The sequence below is a fragment of the Manis pentadactyla genome, chromosome 10 (genome assembly GCF_030020395.1).
Source record: "Manis pentadactyla isolate mManPen7 chromosome 10, mManPen7.hap1, whole genome shotgun sequence".
Lineage (NCBI taxonomy): Eukaryota > Metazoa > Chordata > Mammalia > Pholidota > Manidae > Manis > Manis pentadactyla.
The window spans coordinates 84,011,962-84,035,054 of NC_080028.1; the positions used below are offsets into that span (position 1 = coordinate 84,011,962).

Sequence of the window (23,093 nt, forward strand, 5' to 3'; positions counted from 1 at the left end):
TCTAAGGGTGAGGGCATCAAAGTCTTAAAAGGGTTCTTAACCTATGAAGTTGGCCAACAGGCGACTTAGGCGCTTGGAAGCTATTGGGAATACCACCCGAGTTAAACGCAGCAGCTCTGTATAAATGGACCGCCGTGGGAATCTAGAGGTCCACGCTTCACTACTAATTTGCTGAAGGTATCTTGACGAATTGCTTCAGCTCTCTGGGTTATCTATTTTAAAAAAGGAGTAAATGGTCCGGGTTCGCAGTCGCACGGCAGCTCTCCTGTCCCGGCAGCTTCTGTGGGAAAGACGCGCTCTTCTGCGAGCTAAACGCATAGCCTCCGGACGGACTACATCTCCCAGCCTGCCTTGCGCCTCCGGCAGCGCCCGACGCTAGCACGCGAGCCTCCCGGCTCCAACCTGGGTTACAGTCTCTCGCGAGAGGACGGGCCGCGCCGGCGGCAGCGATAGCGAGCTGTGTTGGTGGTAGTGGTGGTGGTGTTGGTGGTGGTGGTGGCGGCCGAGACGACGGCGGCCATTTTGGCGAGGCCTCGGAAGCGGCGGCGGCAATTCCCTGGGAGTAGCGTCTCCCATTTTCCCCACCCACCGCCTGCATCTCTGTGCCGTGAGAGAAACCAGTGGAAGCAAGGCGGTGGCAATAGCCGTGGGCCCCAGGGGAATTTAAAGGCCGCGAAGGCGGTGGCCAAGAGGGGGCCCTCCCCCCTCCTCGGCGGGAGGGGGGTGGTGCGCACGCCCCCGAGGACACAGGTAAGGAGAGGGAGACAAGATGGCGGACGCTCCACAGTTCCCCCTCCCCTGACGGGTGACTGCGCGCGCATCTTTCTACCGCCGCCTCCCCTCCCACCTTCCCGGGGTGCTGCGCGCGCACCTTCTGCCGGGGCCCCGGGCCGGTGCGCGAGGCTGTCGGCGCGCGCCCATAGAGGCAGGCTGAAGTGGGCCATGCCGGCCGGTACTGGGCCGGGGCGCGTCTCTTCTCCCCTCCCTCCCGTCTGCGCACGCGTGCCCGAGTGAGCGAACGAGCCCTGAAAGAACGGACCCAGGTGCGCTCCTGCCCGCTCGTTAACTCCAGCCCCCGCTCAGGGGCGCGCGGGAAGAGAAAGGGGGGCGTGGGATGAGCAGTCGGGGCGCGCGCCCACCATATCCAGTCAGAAACCAGGACTTGGCGGCACGAACCCTCCCTTATCTCAGCCTTTCGCGGTCTGGTGGTGGTGGTGGTGGTGGTGGTGGTGGTGGTGGTGGTGGTGGTGGTGGTGGTGGGGGCTTCTTGATGGGCAGGGATGAGAGGATCCCCAGCCCCGCGACCCTTCCGTGCGTGGGTTTGGGTTCCGGCGGGAGCCCCCGGGCGGTGCGCGCAGCCGGAACACTCCGCCTCTAGGCGCGCACGCGCGGGCCCCTCCCCCAGTCAGTTGCGCACGATGGGTGGGGTGGGAGTCTGGGAGGGGGCGGGGCTATTTTAGGGCTAGTGGTAACTTGGGGCAGAGGTCAGGGGTGACGTTTGGTCAATCTGTTGGAAGGGGTTGGGGGACGGTAATGAAGCCTGGGGTCAAGAGTTCAAACGTCTTGGATTCTGGTTAGCTTGGGTCTCTGAATCTGTTTTGGAGGAGGGAGTGAATCAAAGGCTGCACGATAGTTAAGGAATTACCTTAAACAGTGGGGAAACACTTCCGGGCCTTGTGTGGGTTTACCCTGCCTGTTTCCGGGGCAGGTTCTTTACTGTTTGTGGCTTTCCTCCCATCTGACTGATCCTCTGTTGTCTTTTGCTCAAGTTCTTGTGTTTGTGGAAGTGTCTTACAGCACAGGTATAGGAGTCACAGGGCCCTGACCTGAAGAAGAGAGGATTCTCCTGTGACTATGTTAAGCCCTCACTGGAATGGAGAGCAGGCTGCCAGGCAGCCAGCATCTTTTTTAGCTCTTCTAGATGCGACAGCTCTTTTGCTTTACTTGCCTTCCATTCAGTGGTTGGGGCCTTAAGCTTTTTAAGCTTTTTTGTTGTTTCACTTCCCTACGCCTCCCCATAGCTAGAATCTTAATGTCCCTAGGGAATTCTGTTTTCATAAAACACGATTTGCTTTTATTATTCCAAAATATGTGAGCTTTTCCTGCTACTGTAACTCTTCTTTTAAGCCTTTGAACTGACTTAATTATGTTTAAAAACCTCAAACATTGGTGTAAAGAAGGCTTTGATGGATGTTGGTGAATGGGATTGGTTCCTCAGTCGTATTTTGCTGCTCTTCTGTTGCAGGCCTGATTCTCCTCAGTACGGCGGCACCGTGGAAGTACAGACTTCCACAGGGGCTGTGGTCTCAGCTCACACAGGTGAGGGTTCAGATACCATTTTGTGTACTGATGTTTGAGATAATTAGTGAAAGAAGTATCTCTCGTTTGATAACAGTGACACAACAGAACTGGGACTATGGATAGAGAAAGATCTGATCACCCTCTCTCTATCAAGGAGTAGCATTAGTACGTCCTCCGTGGTTTTGACATAAGACTACCTAGGTTTAAGTCTTCCTACCACTTTCCTCTGTGTGACCTTTTTGGTCTCTTTGTGTCCTGATTTCCTAATTTATAAAATAGAGAAATATTAGAATAGAAGCTCCATTTAGGTCAGGGATTTTTTTCTGCATGGTTCTCTCCTCACTGTGTAGGAGAAGCTAAATAAAGGTTAATTTTATTACTGTGTGAAAAGCATCTTGTTCATAAGGTAAATATGAGGATTGTAGAACACATAAGGTAAGTACTTAGTAGAATATGTGGTACATAGTAGATGCTCAAGAATGTAGGCTAACATAACTGTTGATATATCTTTTTTCCTTAATTTACTCCTGTTTTCTTTTTTAATTTTTTAAAATACCATTTCTACTCTTTTTCCCAACTGTAGTTGCTCCAGAGGCCAGTGGACCTGAGCGGAGGCTGGGACGCCCTAGTGGGCCCCGGGCCCTGGAAGGCGGGTCCCGGTGGCCGGTGGCCCAGAATGAGGCCAGCTCCCAGCATGCCCTGCAGCCGGACGCCAGCCCCTCGGCCAGCAGCAGTGGTGACAACAACCCAGTCATTCTTCAGGCATCCAAAGAGGAGCCTGGGAGTGGGACCATGCAGAGCAGCCCCTCCCCTGCTCACCCTCAGCTCCCAATCCTGCAGACACAGGTTTGAAAGTGGGGAGGGTTTCTTCTGTGCTTCTGCCTTGTGGGCTGCCGGCTTTGAGGCAGAAGGAATGTGGCAGGTTTTAGCCACATTTCTATGATCCTAGTTACCTGGATAGCTGAGTTTGTAGAATCTTTGGTGCTCAGGTGGGCTGTCAAGCCTATTGGATACTCACATTCTACTTGTATCATTGAACTCTCAGAGTGTGAAAACTTCTCATTACCTGAAAATGCTTGAATTAGGCCAGGTTGGAAATGGAGATTGGGACATGCTTCTGAGACTGTGGGCTTTGAGGATAGCTCAGTTTCTTTTGGAACTGAAACAAGGTAAGCATTATTTGATGGTGTGTAGTGTTCATTCTTTTTTCATACCAAAGAAGTGCAGGGGGTAGGAAAAGTGGCTTTTGTCACCAGACAGACCTAGGTTTGCATACAGTAGGCCTTTAATGGTTATGGATTTGATACTTATAATTTTCATGAGCAGCTAGGAAATTTTGTGACATACTGTCTTGTTGAAATGAGGTAGTAATTTAAGTGCACACTGGCAAGTTTGTGTGCTGGAGTGAATTTCATGAGTTCCCTCACTATCCACATTTAAGCAGGAACTTGAACTCTACTTCTTATTGCCTGTGCAGTAGCTTGTAATAGGTGGATGTTTAAGAACAATGGCCAGTCCCACCTGCCTCCCCAGTATAGGAAACTACCAAGATTTGTGATGAACGTAAAGAGAGTTAGGTAATTTTGGGGGGTTTTTGATGCCATTTGAATTTGGTGGCTTTTGGAATTCATTTGCATTCTGCCATACTTGCTGTGGAAAGGAGGGAAAAATAGTTGTTTCTGTGAGTGAAATCACTGAGTTTCTGAAAGGACCATTAAAATTTGAAGTCATATGCTATAGTAGTATTCTTGAACTTGGCAACTGCATAAATATCAGGCTGTGATGATTTTTGCATGCCAACCATCCACTATAAACTTGGTTCTGCCATCTTGAGTACTTTATGGAACCTATCCCAAATGTTTGTATTTATAAAAATGAGAATACCTTACTCCAGAGTTTTTTCTTGTGAAGGTTAGAATGATAGGAAACTCTCGGTACAGTGATAAGTATTCATTTTATCAATCATTTTCCCCTTTTCTAGATGGTGTCGGACGGCATGACAGGCAGCAATCCTGTGTCTCCTGCCTCATCCAGTTCCCCAGCCTCTAGTGGGGCAGGTGGCATCTCCCCCCAGCATATAACTCAAGATTCCTCTCTGGATGGACCTCCAGGGCCCCCAAATGGTGCCACAGTGCCCCTGGAGGGCCTCAGCTTACCCCAGGCTGCTGACTTTGCTAACAAGGGCCCAAAGTGGGAGAAGAGCCATGCTGAGATTGCAGAGCAGGCCAAGCATGTATGTATTGGGAAGGTCAATGAGGCTTCTTGGTAGTCTTCTTCCTTCAATTCTTAATGTCCCACGGGCATTTACATTTCTTTCCTTGTCATACACTTAAGATTATAGGCTCTGTCTTAACATGATCTTGAGCAGGTTACTTGAACTCTGAGCCTTATTTCCTTTTCTATAAGAGGGGGACGGTGTAATAATCTCTAGACTATTATGAAGTTTAAATTAATGGGGAAAGTATACATGAAAGTGCTTTGTAAATGTGAGGCTCTTAAGATTTATTGATTTCTACTTCTCATTTCTGTCTCGTAGCCTTTTAATACTTATGCTGTGGTAAGTGCGGTCCCTAGGCCAGCAGCTTCATTATCACCTGAGAACTTGATAGAATGCAAATTCTTAGTGCCCCTCTTCCACTTACTCATTTTAAAACTGTGGGTGGGGCCCAGCAATCTGTCTTACAAAGCACTCTAGATGATTCTGGTGCATGCTCAAATTTGAGAGCCATTGGTTTAATACCTATGTCTGTCATGATGTTTCCTTCATCAGACCACTTAGTTCCCTGTTTTATCTCTGGTCGTTACTTCTTCTGATTTAGATTTTGTCAGGAGAGGACAAGAGTAAAGCAGTTGTCATGAGTTCTTAAGTCACCTCTGTTAAATAAAAAAAAAGCTCAAATGCTGTTATTTTTTTCCTTATGAAATATAATCAATGTAGAAAATGATCTTTTTATTATGCTAACCACTGTTAATATTATCATGTGCAACCTGTCAGTATTATCTTCAACAAAATATGCCATTTCATAAAAATATTTTTAAAAACAGAAACCAAGATTGTGTAAACTGCATTTTATAGCATATTTCTAAGCATGAACAGATCCTTGCATAAATGGAATTCTATTGTGATAAAGATCCTTTGAATCTAGAGTCAGTAACGAAGCATGCACTCCCTGCTTCTCTGAGAAGTTCCCCTTGGGGTGTTTTCCCACATCTCCCTTATATTCATGGGGCATGGAAATTTCAATGGAAATAATGGAAAGAGCATGAAATCTGGCATCTGAAGTCATTAGAACTGTTTTTTTTACTCACCTGAAGAGAGTGGTATGTGTAGGATTGGTATGTGGATTTAAAACAAGCATAAAACAATCAGTCCAGTCAGTGCCTATGTGTAGTCAATGCTCAGGAATTCAGCCATGGTAATGAGGTGGAGTATATTTCTGGTAACTTGACTGACCTAGCTCTTTCTCATTAGGAGGCTGAAATTGAGACTCGGATTGCTGAGCTGCGGAAGGAAGGTTTTTGGTCACTGAAGAGACTGCCTAAAGTGCCTGAGCCTCCCCGCCCCAAAGGCCACTGGGACTATCTGTGTGAAGAGATGCAGTGGCTCTCTGCTGACTTTGCTCAGGAGCGCCGTTGGAAACGGGGTGTGGCTCGTAAGGTATGTCCTCAACTGGGCCTACCTTCCATTTCTTTCCCAGGTTTGCTTTTCCTTGGTAGGTGGATTGGTTGGAAGGTAACCAAACAAAAGTAGAGATTGTTTATCAATTCCCAGTCCCAAGAGGCAAGCTCTGACTTCCCAGGTTTCTTGGCATTGATTTTTCTCTTTGCCTTTAACTTGGGGAAGGGCGAGGGACTGGCCTTGGAGTGTTTTCACCCTGGATCCTCATTCCTGCAGGTGGTGCGCATGGTGATCCGGCACCACGAGGAGCAGCGGCAGAAAGAAGAACGGGCTCGGAGGGAGGAGCAGGCCAAGCTGCGCCGAATTGCCTCTACCATGGCCAAGGATGTCAGGCAGTTCTGGAGCAATGTGGAAAAGGTAGGCAACAGGGATTGGGAAAGAAATGCCTTGGGTTTGGTTGGTGGGTAGTATGGTAGCATGAATGATCAAAACTTTTCCTTGAGAGAGTGGGTGTTATAATTTTGAGAATTTTAATGACATTTCTGTTGCCTGGGGTTAAGCTGTCTCATCTCTCCCCTGTACTTCTTTATGCTTTCTTCAGAAGCACACTTAGGGTCTTTTAGCTCTTCTCTGCTAAAAAGCCATCCCAGGGCCTAGCATAGAGGAGGCTTCCCTAAATGTTGGGTAAAAGAGCACATGAATACATAAATGATTATCTTGGTGACCTGTCCATTTCATCCTTGTGGCAGGTGGTGCAATTCAAACAACAGTCTCGGCTCGAGGAAAAGCGCAAAAAAGCTCTGGATCTGCACCTAGACTTCATTGTGGGGCAAACTGAAAAGTACTCAGATCTTCTGTCTCAGAGCCTCAACCAGCCACTAGCCTCCAGCAAAGCAGGCTCTTCCCCTTGCCTTGGCTCCTCCTCAGCTGCCTCTAGTCCTCCACTACTGGTTTCCCAACTGGATGATGAAGGTGTGTGTCCTCTTTAGCTCTGTTACTCTTCCTCATGTGCCCTTTCCAGAGCTGAAAACCCACCCTGTGGCTTGCAGGGCCCCGTGGACTTTGTGACCTTGTTCTCCTGCTATAGATGGGGACTTCCAACCCCAAGAGGAAGAAGAAGAAGATGATGAGGAGACGATTGAGGTTGAAGAACAACAGGAAGGAAATGATGCAGAGACCCAGAGGCGTGAGATTGAGTTGCTTCGCCATGAGGGAGAACTGCCACTGGAAGAGCTTCTCCGTTCCCTCCCCGCTCAGCTGCTAGGAGGGCCTTCCAGCCCCTCTAGAACCCCCTCATCTCATGATAGTGATACCCGAGATGGGCCTGAAGAAGGTGGTGAAGAAGAGCCCTCTCAGGTATTAAAGGTAAGGACAGAGGGGGAGGACTCACAGTGGGAGCAGAGGGAGAGAGGTTCAAGGACTGAGTTCTGCCCTTACAAGTTTGTGGTTTTTAGGAGTCCTCCCTGATTAAGGGCAACTGGCTTTCATTTGGGGATGGATAGGGAAGAATTACGGTTTGGGGCAAGTTGGAGTCTGCGGTGGGCAGTTTCTGATGCTGTAGTGGAAGAGTGTACTGTACTCTATTCTTTAAATAGTGTGACCTTGAAAAAATGCTTATTCTGGGCTTTGCCACTTGTCTGAAATGGCCCTCATACTCCTTTACTGGTTTGTAGGTTTGGGGTTGGGATGGTAACCTTAACCTTAATATCTATTGCAGACCTAACCTCTGTTTTTCCATATGTCTGAGTGCTTTGGGATGGTGTTAGGAACCTACATTTCTAGCACTTTCACAGGTCCTTCCCCAGGTAGTGGGGCCAGGATTTGGTAGCTGGTGCTGAAAGAAAACCCTTGATTTCATCCTTGCCCTGGGACTATGCCAGTGGCAGCTGTCACTCAGTGGGACAGAGAGACTATTTTGTGATATCTTATTCAGTATCGTGCCTTTCTCTTGTTCTAACCTTGGGCCCTCTCCCTTCTCTCTTTTTTCATCCTTTGCCATGCAGGTAAAGCGCCCACATTCCTCTGTCACACAGTGCAACAAACAGCCTTGGCATCCAGATGAGGATGATGAAGAGTTTACTGCCAATGAGGATGAGGGTCAGGCCTGTTTTTTTTCCTGTTGCCTCTTAACCCCTTGAATTGTCTGGACCTAATATTTCAGGCTTTTTCTTACCTTTTCCACTTAGGCTCTGTTTTGTGGCTCTGTCTTCACTGATCTTGCTTCATTCTTTTCTGTAGCGGAAGATGAAGAGGATACCATAGCAGCTGAGGAGCAGTTGGAAGGGGAGGTGGATCATGCCATGGAGCTGAGCGAGTTGGCTCGAGAAGGTGACATTCACTAGACATTTTACTGAGCATCCACTAAATGTCTCCTCTGTGGAGAGTGCCAAGGATAAAGACATGAATAAGATATTTTTTATCCCCCTTGGAGGAATTTCAGGTCTAATGACAAAGATTTATAAACAAATAATTACAAATAGAATATGATGCCTGGTTATGCCGGGCAAGTGATGTGATAGTTCAGTGGAGGGAAGAGCTATTGTAAGAGGGTATTGGTCACGTTTGACTTGAACCTTAAAGGGAAATTCATAGATTGATAGTGGCCTTCTCAGCAGAAGACAGCATTATCCACAGTTCTAGCCCAGGTTGTGGGGCTTGGTTTTAGTAGCTGGTACTGAAAGTAAACTTTTGTCTCTCCTCAGATGTGGGGCTAGCAATCTCTACAGAGACTTAGGTAAAATGAACTGACACCACTCAGATCTCTCCTTCCTCTTCCTCAAGCACCCAAAGCTTAACCCCATTTCTTCTCCAGGTGAGCTATCTATGGAGGAGCTACTGCAACAATATTCAGGAGCCTATGCCTCTGATGCCTCTGCCCCAGGTTCTGGGAGTAGCGAAGAGGAAGATGAAGATGAGGTTGCAGCTAACAGCTCTGACTGTGAACCAGAGGGGGCCACAGAAGCTGATGAGGTTCCTCAAGAAGATAGTAGCAGTCAATTAGGTGAGTGTGTGGTCATGAGACAGGAGCTGGGGAGGGCAGGCACTGGAAGAGCAGGTATGATGAGCAATAAGCCTTGGTCTTGTGTTTTAGATTCTGCTGAGGAGCAAAGCGAGGAAGTGGAAGATGAGCACTCAGAGGAGGAAGAAATAAGCAGTTCAGAATCAGAGGAATCTCAGTCTGATGAGTCTGAAGAGTCCCAATCACAGAGCCAAGCAGATGAAGAAGAGGAGGAAGATGATGACTTTGGAGTGGAGTACTTGCTTGCCCCGGATGAAGAGCAGAGTGAAGCAGATGGAGGCAGTGGACCTCCCACCCCAGGGCCCACCACCTCTCTAGGTCCTAAGAAAGAAATTACTGATATAGCTGCAGCAGCTGAAAGTCTCCAGCCCAAGGGTTACACCTTGGCCACTACCCAGGTACCCTCAGGCCAACCTTCTGCTTTTGCATATCTTGACATTCCTGTTGCTCAGTGACAGATGCCTCAGTTCCACCATGATACCTCTCTTCTTCCCACCAGGTGAAGACACCCATCCCTCTGCTCTTGCGGGGTCAGCTCCGGGAGTACCAACACATTGGGCTGGACTGGCTGGTTACAATGTATGAGAAGAAGCTTAATGGCATTCTTGCTGACGAGATGGGACTAGGCAAGACAATCCAGACCATCTCCCTGCTTGCCCACTTGGCCTGTGAGAAAGGTAACTAGGCAGGTTCTTTCCTCTTGGGTCTCCTTGGCCAGCTCCCTGGGAAGCTTGTTTAGTGGTGACTCCAGCTGCAAGATAGTGAAACACTCTTTTACTACCTATCTTAGCTTCATTCTGGTCAGTATCGAGAGGCCAACATAGGTGCTAGGATTCTTAGAGCCATTAGGTCAGAGTGGTCAGGGTTATACCTGAGGAAACAGAACCTCAAGTTTGTTTTCTTACCATCTCTCATTTTTGTTTTTTAATTCTGTATTTAAGACCTTTCTTATTTTTTAAAATTAAGGTATAATTGACATAAAACATGTTTCAGGGGTACAACATATTTCCATATTTGTATATGTTGTGAAATGATTTCAGTAAATCTAGTTAACATCTGGAATCACAGTTACCAAAAAAGTTCTTTTTCTTATGAGAATTTTGAAAATCTACTCTCTTACCAACTTTCAAACATGCAACGTCATATTATTAACTATAGTTACCTTGCTGTACATCTCTCATTCTTTTGCTGAACAGGTAACTGGGGTCCCCATTTGATCATTGTCCCCACCAGTGTGATGTTGAACTGGGAAATGGAGCTGAAACGTTGGTGTCCCAGCTTTAAAATCCTTACTTACTATGGAGCACAAAAAGAGAGGAAGCTCAAGCGGCAGGTTTGCTCCTTCATATGATCACTTCCCCCCACTCCCTGTTGGTGCCTGTTAACTTTTAGGCCTCTTTCCTCAGATGAGTTCCTTTCCCTCCCTTTTTTGTTGCTACATTCTGCTCTTGGGACTTTCTCTTTTCTCCCAACCTCACTTCTGTCCCTTGAGGACTTTAGCATGTCTTCCCTTTGTCCTTTCTTTTTTTTTCACCCCACTGTCTGCTACTTTCTCCTGATACCTCAGGGCTGGACCAAGCCCAATGCCTTCCATGTGTGTATCACGTCTTACAAGCTGGTGCTGCAGGACCACCAGGCCTTCCGCCGCAAGAACTGGCGTTATCTCATTCTGGATGAGGCTCAGAACATCAAGAACTTTAAGTCACAGCGCTGGCAATCACTGCTCAACTTTAACAGGTGGAGATGGAGATGATGGGGATTTGTGGGATGGTTGCCTTGGCCTAAAGGGTGAGATGCTCAGATGTTGGGGACCTTACTGACCATCCTCCCTCTTATTTCCTCTCATTTTTTTGCAGCCAGAGACGCCTGCTCCTGACGGGAACCCCCTTGCAGAACAGCCTTATGGAACTGTGGTCCTTGATGCACTTTTTGATGCCCCATGTCTTCCAGTCTCATCGCGAATTCAAAGAATGGTTCTCTAACCCCCTAACTGGCATGATTGAGGGTAGCCAAGAATACAATGAAGGTCTGGTCAAACGCCTTCACAAGGTAGGGCCTTAACATTTTGCCATAGGTATTGGGGAATGATGAGGAACCAAGGGCAATTCCCAGAAAACTTAGGGAGAGGGAGGTCAACGATGAGCTGAATTCACCTAGTTATCAGGCTTCAGTGTTCTAATGACTAACCCTTTGCCAAATTGAGTGACCTCATCTTAGGCGTTTTTTTAATGGTGATATTTCTGTTCTTCTCTGAGTAGAATCACACTGGTGATCAGTCCCTGCTTGGATTTCTCTACATCAGGCTTTCTTCAGCTTTGTATTTATGTTTTCTGTCTCATTGTGTCTCTCCTTTCTTTTTTTTTTTCTGTCTTCTCTGATTCCTCTTCCTTTGTCCAGCTTTTCAGTAACATCTCTCAGCATTCTGATCTTTATTTTTTAGTTTTCCAATTTACATATATCATAGGCATAATCATTCATAAGGCTTTAAAGACTCTTCAATTCATATTTTTAATCCCTTGACTCTGAGTCACTTGACCTGTATTTAAATTTCTGACTTGATGTCTTAAATTGAAAATTCCTCTTGAACTCATTCTGTCCTTGTCATTTTGACTTCATTTTGGTCAATCACACTATCATTTTGGTAAATCAAACCAGAAACCAAGAAGTCATTCTTGATTATACTTGTTCCTTCATTTTATTCCCTTATTTCATTTCTTCCATGTCAACTTGATGACTGTGTGCTGTCAGATTTTACCTCCTGAGATCATAGATTTGCCTTTTGTTTTCTATGCTGCTGTCAGTGCCTCAGTTTTTATTCTCAGCTTCTCTACTAGCTTTACTTTTGTAATCTTACAAATTTACAGTTACTCCTTGAATGTAAGTTGAGTCATCCCTTTTGCATAGTTAGTTGCTCTGCCCTTAGTGCTTCTTTTTATGATCTCAGATGTTATAGTATCATCAACTTTATATCTGTCTGCTTCAACAGACAGTAAATTCCTTGAGAGAGGAGGGCTTGCATCTGACTCATCTTTGTGTTATTGGTTCCTGGTGTTGCTCTATGAGTGTTTACTGATGGGCTAAGATAGTGCTTACTACGTCATCAGGCCAAGGCCCAGCTAGAAGGACTCAGTGCCTGCTGTTCTTCTGTCACCCTCCTGCTTATTTGCTTTTAGGTTTTGCGGCCTTTTTTGCTGCGCCGAGTTAAGGTGGATGTTGAGAAGCAGATGCCTAAAAAGTACGAGCACGTTATCCGCTGCCGGCTATCCAAACGCCAACGCTGCCTCTATGATGACTTCATGGCACAGACCACGTAAGGGAGAACTGAGGGTGAGCCCTGGGACCCTAGATTAGAGCAGAGGTGACAGGATGTCCCATTTATTTTTCTTCTCTCCCAGAACTAAGGAGACACTAGCCACAGGCCATTTCATGAGTGTCATCAACATTTTGATGCAGCTGCGTAAAGTCTGTAATCATCCAAATCTATTTGATCCTCGACCTGTTACCTCCCCGTTCATCACACCAGGCATCTGCTTCAGCACCGCCTCTCTAGTGCTAAGGGCCACTGATGTTCATCCCCTCCAGGTAAGTAGTTGCTTCCGAGGTTATTAGCATTAATCCATCCCTGTACCTTTTTTCTTAGGCTAGAGTCTGACCTGCATCCATACCTCCGGGTCATCTCAGCATAATTTCCCTAGTTTTCTTGTTTTCTAGCCATGTGGCTTGGGGCACGGTACTTATTAACCTCTAACCATAAGTTTGTTTGCACTTCAAAATAGTGATCAAAAGGCCTGTTCTGCAGTGTTTGTGAGAATTGTGTTAATATTTTTGGAAGTCCCTGGCATATTAATAGTAGTTAGATATTATTTTTCGTACCTACTCCTTCCCTCTTTATGGCCACTTACCACTCCTCCAAATTTTTGTTCTTATTGTGGTGAAATATGTGTAGTAAGTTTTTACCATTTTAACTGTATGGTTCAGTGATATTAACTACATTCACATTGTTGTGCAACCATCACCACCATCCATCTTCAGAACTCTTATCATCCTTCCAAACTGAAACTCTATACCCATTAAATAATAACTTCCCCTTTCCCCCTGCCACCTCCTCCCAGCTCTCGGTAGCCACTATTCCTTTCTGTTCCCATGACTACCCTAGGTACTTACATAAATAGAATCATACAGTATTTATCCTTTTGTGACTGGCTTATTTCACCTAATAATGTCTTTAAGGTTCATCCATCTTGCAGCATGTGTCAGAATTGCCTTCCTTTTTAAGGTTGGGTAATATTTCATTTTATATGTATACATGTATATATGTAAAATTTATCTGTGTATAGAATATTTTAACTGTTTATCCATCAGTGTACACTGGGTTGCTTCTACCTTTTGGCTTTTGTGAATAATGCTGCTATGCACATACATATACAAATATCTGTTCAAGCCCCTGCTTTTGTTTGTTTTGGGTATATCCTTAGAAGTAGAATTGTTGGATCATATGGTAATTCTAATTTTAATTTTTTGATGAACTGCCATACCGTTTTCCACAGCAGCTGCACTGTTTTACATCCCCACCAGCAATTCATAGGAGTTCCAGTTTCTTCACTTCATTGCTATCACCTGTTGTTTACTGCTTTTTGATAGTAGCTATCTTAATGGGTGTGAGGTGATACATCATTGTGATTTTGATTTGCATTGCCATAATGATTAGTGATGTTGAACATTTTTCATGTGCTTAATTTGTATCTTCTTTGAAGAAACGTCTATTCAAGTGTTTGCTGTTTTTTTAATTGGGTTGCTTTTTTGTTGAATTGTAGGAATTCTTTATATGTTCTGAATGTTAATCGCTTAGCAGATACATGATTTGCAAATATTAGTTCCCTTCTAGTGTTGCCTGTTATCTCTGTTGATAGCATCCTTTGATGCAGTGTAATTTATCAATTGTTTTTTTCGTTGCCTGTACTTTTGGTGTATAGCCAAGAAATCATAGCCACACTGGCCCCTTTGACACCATGCTTTTGTGTTCCTTCTTGTGCCAGCGGATAGACATGGGTCGGTTTGATCTTATTGGCCTGGAGGGTCGTGTCTCTAGATATGAGGCTGACACTTTTCTACCCCGGCACCGCCTCTCCCACCGGGTACTGCTAGAGGTGGCTACTGCTCCTGACCCCCCACCCCGACCCAAGCCAGTCAAGATGAAGGTCAACAGGTACCAGGGCTAAGGCATAAGGGGGTGGGGTTCCTAGAAGAAAATGGCTATAGCTGGCTGAGAGGAATTGGGATGGAAAGGAAAGAGTTGGAGGCTAGGCTAGAATGTTTATATGGGATGCGTGCAAAATACTGTGGAAGGAAAGGGGAGAGAATAACTAGAAGAGGGTCTTGGGATGGGCCCTTGTGTTTGTCATTGATTTTCTTCCCCCTCCATCTGTTTGGTGCTTTTCATTTATCTCTGATGTCTTTCCCTTCTTCTCTTTTGGGTCTTTTCCATTTTCCCCCTTTCCTTTTATAATCTCTATTTTTCTGCTTCGTTTTCCTTATTCCTTTCTTTTTCTACTTTTTATTTGTCTTCTCCACCCACCCCTTTGTTTTTTCCTCATAGGATGCTTCAGCCAGTGCCCAAGCAAGAAGGCCGGACAGTGGTGGTGGTGAACAGCCCACGGACCCCTCTGGGCCCTGTCCCAGTCCGACCCTCTACAGGCCCTGAGCTCTCAGACCAGCCCTCTCCTGGCCCAACACCTCCAGTTTTGCCAGCACCACTGATGGTGTCGGCCTCACCTGCTGGGCCCCCACTTATTCCAGCATCCCGGCCTTCTGGCCCAGTGCTGTTGCCCCCACTGCAGCCAAACAGTGGGCCTCTCCCCCAGGGTGAGTTGCAAGGGAGCCAGGATGTTGGGGGCGGGGGTTGGGGTGGCAATAGTGCTTAACTAAATTATTCAGACTGGGGAAGAAGAAGTGAAAGTAGGGTGTTTGAGGAGCTGGTTTAGAGACAGGTGTGGTATTTGACTGGTAGAAGAGAATACGTATGGTGGTTTCTGGGAACAGGCTAAGGCTCCAGTCATATATCTGACAGGTGGTTGCTTTGTATCTACAGTGTTGCCATCCCCACTGGGGGTCCTGAGTGGGGGGACCTCACGGCCTCCCACCCCAACCCTGTCCCTGAAGCCGGCCCCACCTGCCCCTGTTCGCCTGAGTCCTGCTCCACCCCCAGGCTCCTCCAGCCTATTGAAGCCCCTGACAGTGCCACCAGGCTTCACTTTCCCTTCTGCTGCCACCACCACCTCTACCACCACAGCCACTGCTCCCACCATGGCAGTGCCAACTCCTACTCCTGCACCACAGCGCCTCATCCTGTCTCCTGATATGCAAGCTCGCCTGCCCTGTAAGTTCCCAGGGCTCTGAAAAGGTGAAGGACTTGAGATAGGAAGAAAGCTTATCTGCCATGGAGCTGGAGAAGAAAAAATCTCAGGGACATAAGAGTGTCCTCATAGGATATCCTTACATTCTTACATTATCAGCCTTTATGTTTCTTACATTCTAGGTAGCTAACATATATTATGTATTTTACCAGACATTGATAATTCGTAATCAAGTAAGGGCCCTCCAGGAGTGGGGCGGATGACACATAGATGGGTAAGTAGGTAAGTCTAGCAGTAGAAAATTATTTGGGATAAAAGTTCAGCATAGAGGAGGGGGTGGGATTAGCTCAGTATGGTGGCAGGCCATTAGAGGATGTAAAGTAGATTGCTAAGCAGCTAAGTGGGACTGGAAGGAGTAGTGTGTCAAAAGCTCAAAGGCTGTAGATGAAGGCTATTGGGACATGGTAAATTGAGGAAAAGGGTTGAGGAAGTGGAGACTTCTGCCTCCTGTCTGTGAGGTGGTGTTGAGCAGAGTGAGCTGTGTGTACATTAAGCCCTTCTTTGTTTGTAGCAGGTGAAGTGGTCAGCATCGGGCAGTTAGCCTCACTGGCACAACGTCCAGTGGCTAATGCAGGGGGAAGCAAACCTCTCACCTTCCAAATCCAGGGCAACAAGCTGACTTTGTCTGGTGCCCAGGTGCGCCAGCTTGCTGTGGGGCAGCCCCGCCCGCTGCAAAGTAGGTAAAACCCACCCCCTGTCCTGCCTTTTTCCTTTTTTCTTTGTCCCCTTGTTTTTGTGGCTCTTTTCAGATGTTAGCCTTTATGTTTCTTTGCCTAGCTTTTGGTGGGTGGCGCCAAAGGGAATGTTTGGAGGGGGGTCTTTTGGTAAAGATAAAGATAAAGATAAGGTCATTCTAGAAAAGTTATCCCCTCTCTGTTCTTTCCCTCTCCTATTGCCCTTGCCTCTGCCCTCCTCTGGCTGATAGCTGCTTCTCTCTCTTTCTCTCTTCCCTTAACCCAGGGAATGTGGTGCACCTGGTGTCAGCAGGGGGGCAGCACCACCTCATCAGCCAGCCTGCTCATGTGGCCCTCATCCAGGCTGTGGCCCCAACCCCTGGCCCCACCCCTGTCTCTGTGCTGCCTTCTTCGACCCCCAGCACCACCCCTGCCCCCACTGGCCTCAGCCTTCCGCTTGCTGCTAATCAGGGTGAGGCTCCTGGCCTTCCTACTTACTTAGCCCTTGCTGGCCTCAGTCCTTCCAGGCATGCCCTGGGCTATTGTCTGTCTAGCCTTCCCTCAGTGTTGTTTTCCTTTGCCAGTATCTCCAATATCTGTCTGCTACCCTCTCCTGCCCTGGACTTCTTCCATCCTTTGGGTCTCTTGTTTCTTTTCTACCTTCCTCTCAATGTAGCTTCCTCTTGCAGTGCCACCAACCATGGTGAATAATACAGGCGTGGTGAAGATTGTAGTAAGACAGGCCCCTCGGGATGGACTGACTCCTGTTCCTCCGTTGGCCCCAACACCCCGGCCTCCGAGCTCTGGGCTTCCAGCTGTGTTGACTTCACACCCCACATTAACCCCTGGCCGGCTACCCACACCTACGCTGAGTACTGCCCGGGCCCCCATGCCCACATCCTCTCTGATGAGACCCCTTCTCAAGCTGGTCCACAGCCCTTCTCCTGAAGTCAGTGGTGAGTCCAGGTGGCTGAGGCCAGAAATTTTTGTCAGGAACAGAAATAGGGTGGTTCTCAGGGTTTCTTAGTCAAAACAGATCCCTTCATTATCAGCATAATGACTCCCTTTGCAGTGGGCCCCAGAACTAGGCTGCTGAGCCCTTGCCTAATTCCAAGATATGTTTGTTGGAACCACGAGGGAAAGGAAATGTCACATTCCTTGAATCTGACCGTATGGCATGGGAGCAAAGGTTTTCTAGGAAACAGGTGAAGCTTTGGGTTAAGAGAAAGGGTGGGTCAGGGTAATAGAAGGAGCAAGAAAAGAATTCTGGGGCTAACTCATCCTCTGTCTCCACAGCTTCAGCACCCGGAGCTGCTCCCTTGACCATCTCTTCTCCTCTCCCTGTGCCGTCTTCACTCCCTGGGCCAGCCTCTTCTCCGAAGCCAGTTCCCAGCTCCTCTCCCCTTGCTAGCCCTGTGTCCTCTACAGTTTCAGTTCCAGCATCATCTTCATTTTCCATCTCTGTCTCCACCACACTTCCTGCCCCAGCCTCAGCTCCACTTACTATCCCCATCTCAGCCCCCTTGCCTGTTTCGGCTTCGGGCCCAGCTCTGTTGACCAGTGTGACTCCAACACTAGCCCCTGTTGTCTCAGCGGCTCCTGGACCTCCCTCTTTGGCACCAACTGGGACTTCCCCATCAGCGTCAGCCTTGACTCTAGGGTTGGGCACAACTCCATCCCTCTCCCCATCTCAGGCACCTGGTCACCCTCTGTTGCTGGCTTCAGCCTCTTCACATGTTTCAGGGTTGAACTCAGTGGTGGCCCCAGCATGTTCACCCGTCCTGGTGCCAGCTTCTCTGGCCAATCCTTTTCCGGCAACACCAAATCCAGCTCCAGCTCAGGCTTCCCTTCTGGCTCCAGCACCTTCTGCATCTCAGGCTCTGGCCACCTCTTTGACTCCCATGGTGGCTCCACAGACAGCAATCCTGGCTCCTTCTCCAGCTCCTCCTCTGGCTTCTCTCCCAGTCCTGGCTCCATCGCCAGGTCCTGCTCCTGTCCTCGCTCCATCACAGACTCCGGTTCCAGTTCTGGCTTCATCATCTACTCCAGGAACTCCTTTAGCCTCAGCTTCTTCACTGGTGCCAGCCGCAACTCCTGTCTTGGCTCCATCATCAACTCAAACTGTGGTACCAGTCCCAATTCCATCACCTCTCCCAAGCCCAGCTTCTGCACAGACACCGGCTTTAGCCCCAACTTTAACATCCACTCTTGGTGGCTCATCTCCATCTCAGACACACTCTTTGGGAATGGGGAACACCCAAGGGCCCTTTCCAGCTCAGACATTGTCATTAACTCCAGCAGCATCCTTATTACCAGCTCCAGCACAGACACTGTCTTTGACACCAGGACCACCCCTGGGTCCATCTCAGACGCTGTCTCTGGCTCCAGCACCCACTCTGGCTCCAGCTTCTCCAGTGGGCCCAGTCCCAGCTCACACACTGACTTTGGCTCCGGTATCATCATCTGCTTCCCTCCTGGTCCCAGCTTCAGTGCAGACACTGACCTTGAGCCCTGCCCCACTTCCAGTGCCCACCTTGGGCCCAACCACAGCCCAAGCTCTGGCACTGGCCCCGGCTTCAACACAGGCCTCAGCTTCCCAGGCATCATCCCTTATGATTTCGGCATCTGACGCTGCTCCCTTGCCTGTCACCATGGTATCCCGGCTGCCTGTTTCCAAGGATGAGCCTGAGACACTGACATTGCGCTCTGGTCCCCCAAGTCCTCCCTCCACTGCTACCTCGTTCAGTGGTCCCCGGCCTCGACGCCAGCCCCCACCACCACCTCGTTCCCCTTTCTATCTGGTAAGTTTTACTGCCTCAAAGGAGAGGGAACAGGAGGTTGAATTTCTGTGGAATGTTGGTAGTGTGGGTATAATAAAATTATGCCACTTTTATCTTGGTAAATTACAAAGCTGAATTTTGTGGATCTAATACTTGAATGACATTGGACAAGTCCCTTCTCTTCCCATGGGCCTGTACTCTTACCTGTAAAATGGGAATAATCATGTTCTTTTCTCAGAGGGATAATTGAGGACCTAATATGTTTTTAAAACAGTGAATTGCTGATACGTTCAAGGTCACCGTGTTATTACTGGTCTCTTTGGTTCTTGCTTATTCTTTTGAGTTAGTGTTGCTATCTTATTGCCCCACTTGACAGAAGAAGAAACTAGTCCATTAAGTGATGGTACAAAGGTTACAAAATTTATGACAACACAGATGTGTGGATTCCATTGCTTTTTCCTCTTCCCCACAGAGGCAGTCCTCAGAGACAGACTTTCTCAGTTGCTAAGACCTCACCATTGTCAAGCATTTGGACTTCTAAGGGAGGGCTGGCACCACAAAATATCATGAGCTCTGACTTTGATGGTTATTATCTCTTACAGTTTTTTTATCTCCCTGGTGATTAAGTAGGCAATAAAAAGAACTCTCTTCCCTGTCCCTTCATGAACTTTCTTGTAGGCATTTTTTTTTTCTGTCATAGATAATAGGTCCATATGTGTTTGATTAAGTTAAACTTAGCAACTCAAATTAAACAACCCAAGAACTAAAAAGAAGAAAGGTCTAGTCAGTCTCTCCAGTCACTCATGTCTTTTTCTCACTCTGTTTTCAGAGCTGATTTTTACTCTTTGCCTCAGCCCCAGTTCCCTACCCTTTGTCAGTGTCACTGACTCCACCTTTAGTCTTTTTCTATGTTGTCAGGTTGGTCTGGCTTGTTACAGTAGAGAGAAGAGAGCCTCAATCCTAGTCCAAGGGTGGTAGCCCCACCTGTGCTAAATTTTGCTCACTCTGCAATTAGCAGATTCTTGACACTGTGCTGTTTGAGATATAAATCATATACCATACAGTCACCTATTTAAAGTGTGAAATTCAGTGACTTTAGTTCATTCACATAGGTGCAGCTATTGCCACAGTCCATGCTAAAACATTTTCATGGCCCCAGGAAGAAACCCTACACCCTTAGCCATCATCCCTGAAGCCCCCTCCATCCTTTCTAGCTCTAGCTAGTCACTAATCTACTTTCTGTCTCTCTAGATTTGCCTATGGAGTTACATAACGTATGGTCTTTTGTGACTGTTCTTTCCCTTAGTTTAGTGTTTTTGAGGTTCATCCTGTGTTACAGCAAGTAATACTTCATTTCTTTATGTTGAATAATAATCCATTGTATGGATATGCCATATTTTATATAGCTATGTGGGGGCATTTGGATTATTTGTGCTTTTTGGCTGTTAATGAATAATGCTGCTGTGAGCATTTGTATGTAAGATTTTGTGTCTTTGATATATTTGCATTTATAGTGGATGTATACCTAGAAGTGGAATTTCTGGGTCATTCAGTAACTGTTTAGTGGTTGCAGAATTGCCAAACAGTTTTTCAGAGTGGCTATGTCATTTTACATTTCTGCTAGGCCTGTAAAGGTTCCAGGTTGTCCATCCACATCTTTGCCAATGATTGTTGTCTTTGTTATTATAGCCATCCTGGTTGGTGTTAAGTGGTATCTTGTGGTTTTGATAAGCATTTTCCTAATGACTAATGATGTTGAGTGACTTTTCAGTGGTTGTTGGCCATTTGTGTATCTTCTTTGAAGAAATGTCTGTTCAGATTTTGCCTTTTAAAATTTTAATTGGTTTATTTTAATTTTATTACTGAGTTATAAGGGCTCTTTATAAATTCTGTATACAAGTATCCAGGTATATTTTCTGATACATGATTTGCAAATATTTTCTCCTTTGCTACTACTTTTGAGAGTTGGCCTATATTGATTTTTCCCTCTGCTTGGATGCTTTCCTTGCTCACTTATATCACCAGGAGGCAAGATGTCAAGCTTAAGGTAGCAGTCAAGGGAAATTTGGGATGCTGCCTTTTTTTTAGGACCTTTCCTAAGGTCTACTCTCCTTCATTATTTGTGTATTCTAATAACAGATACTTATTGTGAGCCTACTTTGTGCCAGATACTGAGCAGGATACTGGGTGATTAAAGTGAGCAAGATCAGATACAGTTCATGTTATATTGGGCTTTTACAGTTTAGTGGTAGAAAACATTAATCAGAGAACCATATAAGTGTAAAACTACAAGTGTGATAAATGCTACAAAAAAGAGTTTGGTTTTATTGCCTGTGAAACTGGAAGCACAGAGATGGGAAAGGTTTGGGTCAAAGTCATGATTTCCTGTCTGCTAGGGCACTCCCTGTTTCTCAGGATGCTGATACCTAGATGGTTAGTTAGCTATTCCAATCCCAGCCCATTCCATTCTGTCCCTTGGCAGAAACCAGCTGTGGATTTGATTAGCCCCTCTGTTCTGGTCAGTGATTTCAGGAAGGCTTTTCATGATTGTTCTGGATCCTCTGCAAGAAGGTAAATTTAACTTGGATGTTCTGGAGTTATGTGTTTTATAGACTGGATGATTTGTGGGTATTTTCCTATATACTTCCTGGATATGTGATCTTAATTTTGAATATTCAGGCATTCTGCTTTGGTAGCATGCAAGGGAAGATTAATTTTCTCTTGCAGAGAAGTTAATTCATTTAACATTGTGAAAGGAATAACTTCCATTATTGACAACTTGGCAAACTACTGAAAGCATAGTATATTTTTCAATCTTACGGTTTCCATAGGTTATGTTTAATTCTGGGAGGAGCTGTCAGGTTTTCTGTTGAGGACACCAATGACTTTCTTTTTTTTTTTTTTTCTCTGATCCCCAGGACACTCTGGAGGAAAAGCGAAAGCGACAGCGGTCTGAACGCCTGGAACGGATTTTCCAACTTAGTGAGGCTCATGGGGCCCTGGCACCTGTGTATGGAACTGAAGTCCTGGATTTCTGTACCCTGCCCCAACCTGTTGGCAGTCCCATTGGTCCTCGTTCTCCTGGCCCCAGCCACCCCACCTTTTGGACTTACACTGAGGCTGCCTGCCAGGCTGTACTGTTTCCCCAGCAACGACTAGACCAGCTGTCAGAAATCATTGAGAGGTTGGCAGGGCTAAGTGCTAATGGGAAGTGGGTCTTGGGGCCTCTGAGTGGATGTAGTAGTAAGGGCTGGTGGAGGTGCTAACTTCTGGGGCCTTTCAAAGTTCCATCTTTTATACTACTTCTTCCTTTTGCAGGTTCATCTTTGTCATGCCTCCTGTGGAGGCACCTTCCCCTTCCCTGCATGCCTGCCACCCACCTCCTTGGTTGGCCCCACGTCAGGCAGCCTTCCAGGAGCAATTGGCCTGTGAGCTCTGGCCCCGGGCTCGTCCTTTGCACCGTATTGTGTGTAACATGCGCACCCAGTTCCCTGACTTGAGGCTCATCCAGTATGACTGCGGTGAGTTCACTTGACAGTGAGTGTCCCTTGACCTCTTCCTGTCTTGGTAGCGAGAATGTTTTATATCAAGAGTGCTGTACATAAGGTTTCTGTGGATTTAATTAAACATTAGACAGTTTTATAAATTATGCTTACAGGCAAGATGGAGAAATAGAGTCTTTATGTTGTGTTCTTGGCATTCATTAATTGACAGATGAAACTTGAGATGTGTGCTAACTCATTCAGTGATTATTTTATGAATATCTGATAATTTGGGACACAGTGGCAAATGAGATAGCACAGCATAGAGTTTTCAGATTAATGGGGAAACGTGTGTGGTGGTACAAGACGGCACAGTAAATAGTACATTTTGTTTGGGGAAGAGGCAAGGCTATTTATTGGTTGTAATGCATTTGGCTTCAAATAACAGAAAACCAACCAACAGTGGCTTAAACCACAGGGGCATTTATTGTTTACTTAATGAGAAATTCTGAGAATAGTGGTGTATTCATGGACTTAGGACCTTCTGGTCTTTGTATTTTGCCTACCATCCTTAGCTTTTATCTTTTTATTCTCATGCTTATTTCTTCATGGTCTTAAGGTGGCTGCCATAACTTCAGGGAGGACACCAAGGCCCCAAGCAGGAAGAAAGGGTTTGACAAGTCTTCTTTTCTTGGAAAGAAATTCTTACCAGTTGACTGCTTCACAGCTCCTTGGCTCAGAGTGGGCCACATGCCCATCCCTAGTCACTGAAAAGGGGAACTATGGCTTATTTAGACCAATTATG

At 46.6% G+C, this 23,093-nt stretch overlaps 1 protein-coding gene and 1 non-coding gene across 8 annotated transcripts in view; both read left to right on the top strand.

Annotated features, from left to right (window-relative positions):
* Positions 1 to 611: 611 nt before the first annotated feature.
* Positions 612 to 23,093, top strand: part of SRCAP (Snf2 related CREBBP activator protein) — a 28,904-nt gene continuing 6,422 nt past the window's right edge. The window contains exons 1-27 of one of the 7 annotated variants that reach the window (XM_036927268.2): positions 612 to 750; positions 2,246 to 2,319; positions 2,885 to 3,147; positions 4,283 to 4,534; positions 5,774 to 5,959; positions 6,197 to 6,337; positions 6,670 to 6,892; positions 7,008 to 7,285; positions 7,924 to 8,017; positions 8,159 to 8,248; positions 8,733 to 8,921; positions 9,012 to 9,337; positions 9,439 to 9,616; positions 10,136 to 10,272; positions 10,507 to 10,676; positions 10,796 to 10,988; positions 12,113 to 12,249; positions 12,335 to 12,521; positions 13,976 to 14,145; positions 14,536 to 14,801; positions 15,028 to 15,315; positions 15,864 to 16,028; positions 16,313 to 16,498; positions 16,716 to 16,982; positions 17,323 to 18,827; positions 21,725 to 21,990; positions 22,125 to 22,327. In XM_036927268.2, coding sequence (XP_036783163.2) covers positions 3,094 to 3,147; positions 4,283 to 4,534; positions 5,774 to 5,959; positions 6,197 to 6,337; positions 6,670 to 6,892; positions 7,008 to 7,285; positions 7,924 to 8,017; positions 8,159 to 8,248; positions 8,733 to 8,921; positions 9,012 to 9,337; positions 9,439 to 9,616; positions 10,136 to 10,272; positions 10,507 to 10,676; positions 10,796 to 10,988; positions 12,113 to 12,249; positions 12,335 to 12,521; positions 13,976 to 14,145; positions 14,536 to 14,801; positions 15,028 to 15,315; positions 15,864 to 16,028; positions 16,313 to 16,498; positions 16,716 to 16,982; positions 17,323 to 18,827; positions 21,725 to 21,990; positions 22,125 to 22,327 — 6,151 coding nt within the window. In that variant the 5' untranslated portion in view covers positions 612 to 750; positions 2,246 to 2,319; positions 2,885 to 3,093. Of the gene's footprint in view, positions 751 to 904; positions 1,044 to 1,533; positions 1,574 to 2,245; positions 2,320 to 2,884; positions 3,148 to 4,282; positions 4,535 to 5,773; positions 5,960 to 6,196; positions 6,338 to 6,669; positions 6,893 to 7,007; positions 7,286 to 7,923; positions 8,018 to 8,158; positions 8,249 to 8,732; positions 8,922 to 9,011; positions 9,338 to 9,438; positions 9,617 to 10,135; positions 10,273 to 10,506; positions 10,677 to 10,795; positions 10,989 to 12,112; positions 12,250 to 12,334; positions 12,522 to 13,975; positions 14,146 to 14,535; positions 14,802 to 15,027; positions 15,316 to 15,863; positions 16,029 to 16,312; positions 16,499 to 16,715; positions 16,983 to 17,322; positions 18,828 to 21,724; positions 21,991 to 22,124; positions 22,328 to 23,093 lie in introns of those variants that run through there. The other 6 variants (XM_036927266.2, XM_057487150.1, XM_057487151.1 and 3 more) reach the window with 6 other exon arrangements.
* Positions 7,699 to 7,827, top strand: LOC118933240 (small nucleolar RNA SNORA30/SNORA37 family). The gene has a single exon (XR_005033049.1). It is a non-coding gene; the product is annotated as a small nucleolar RNA SNORA30/SNORA37 family (small nucleolar RNA).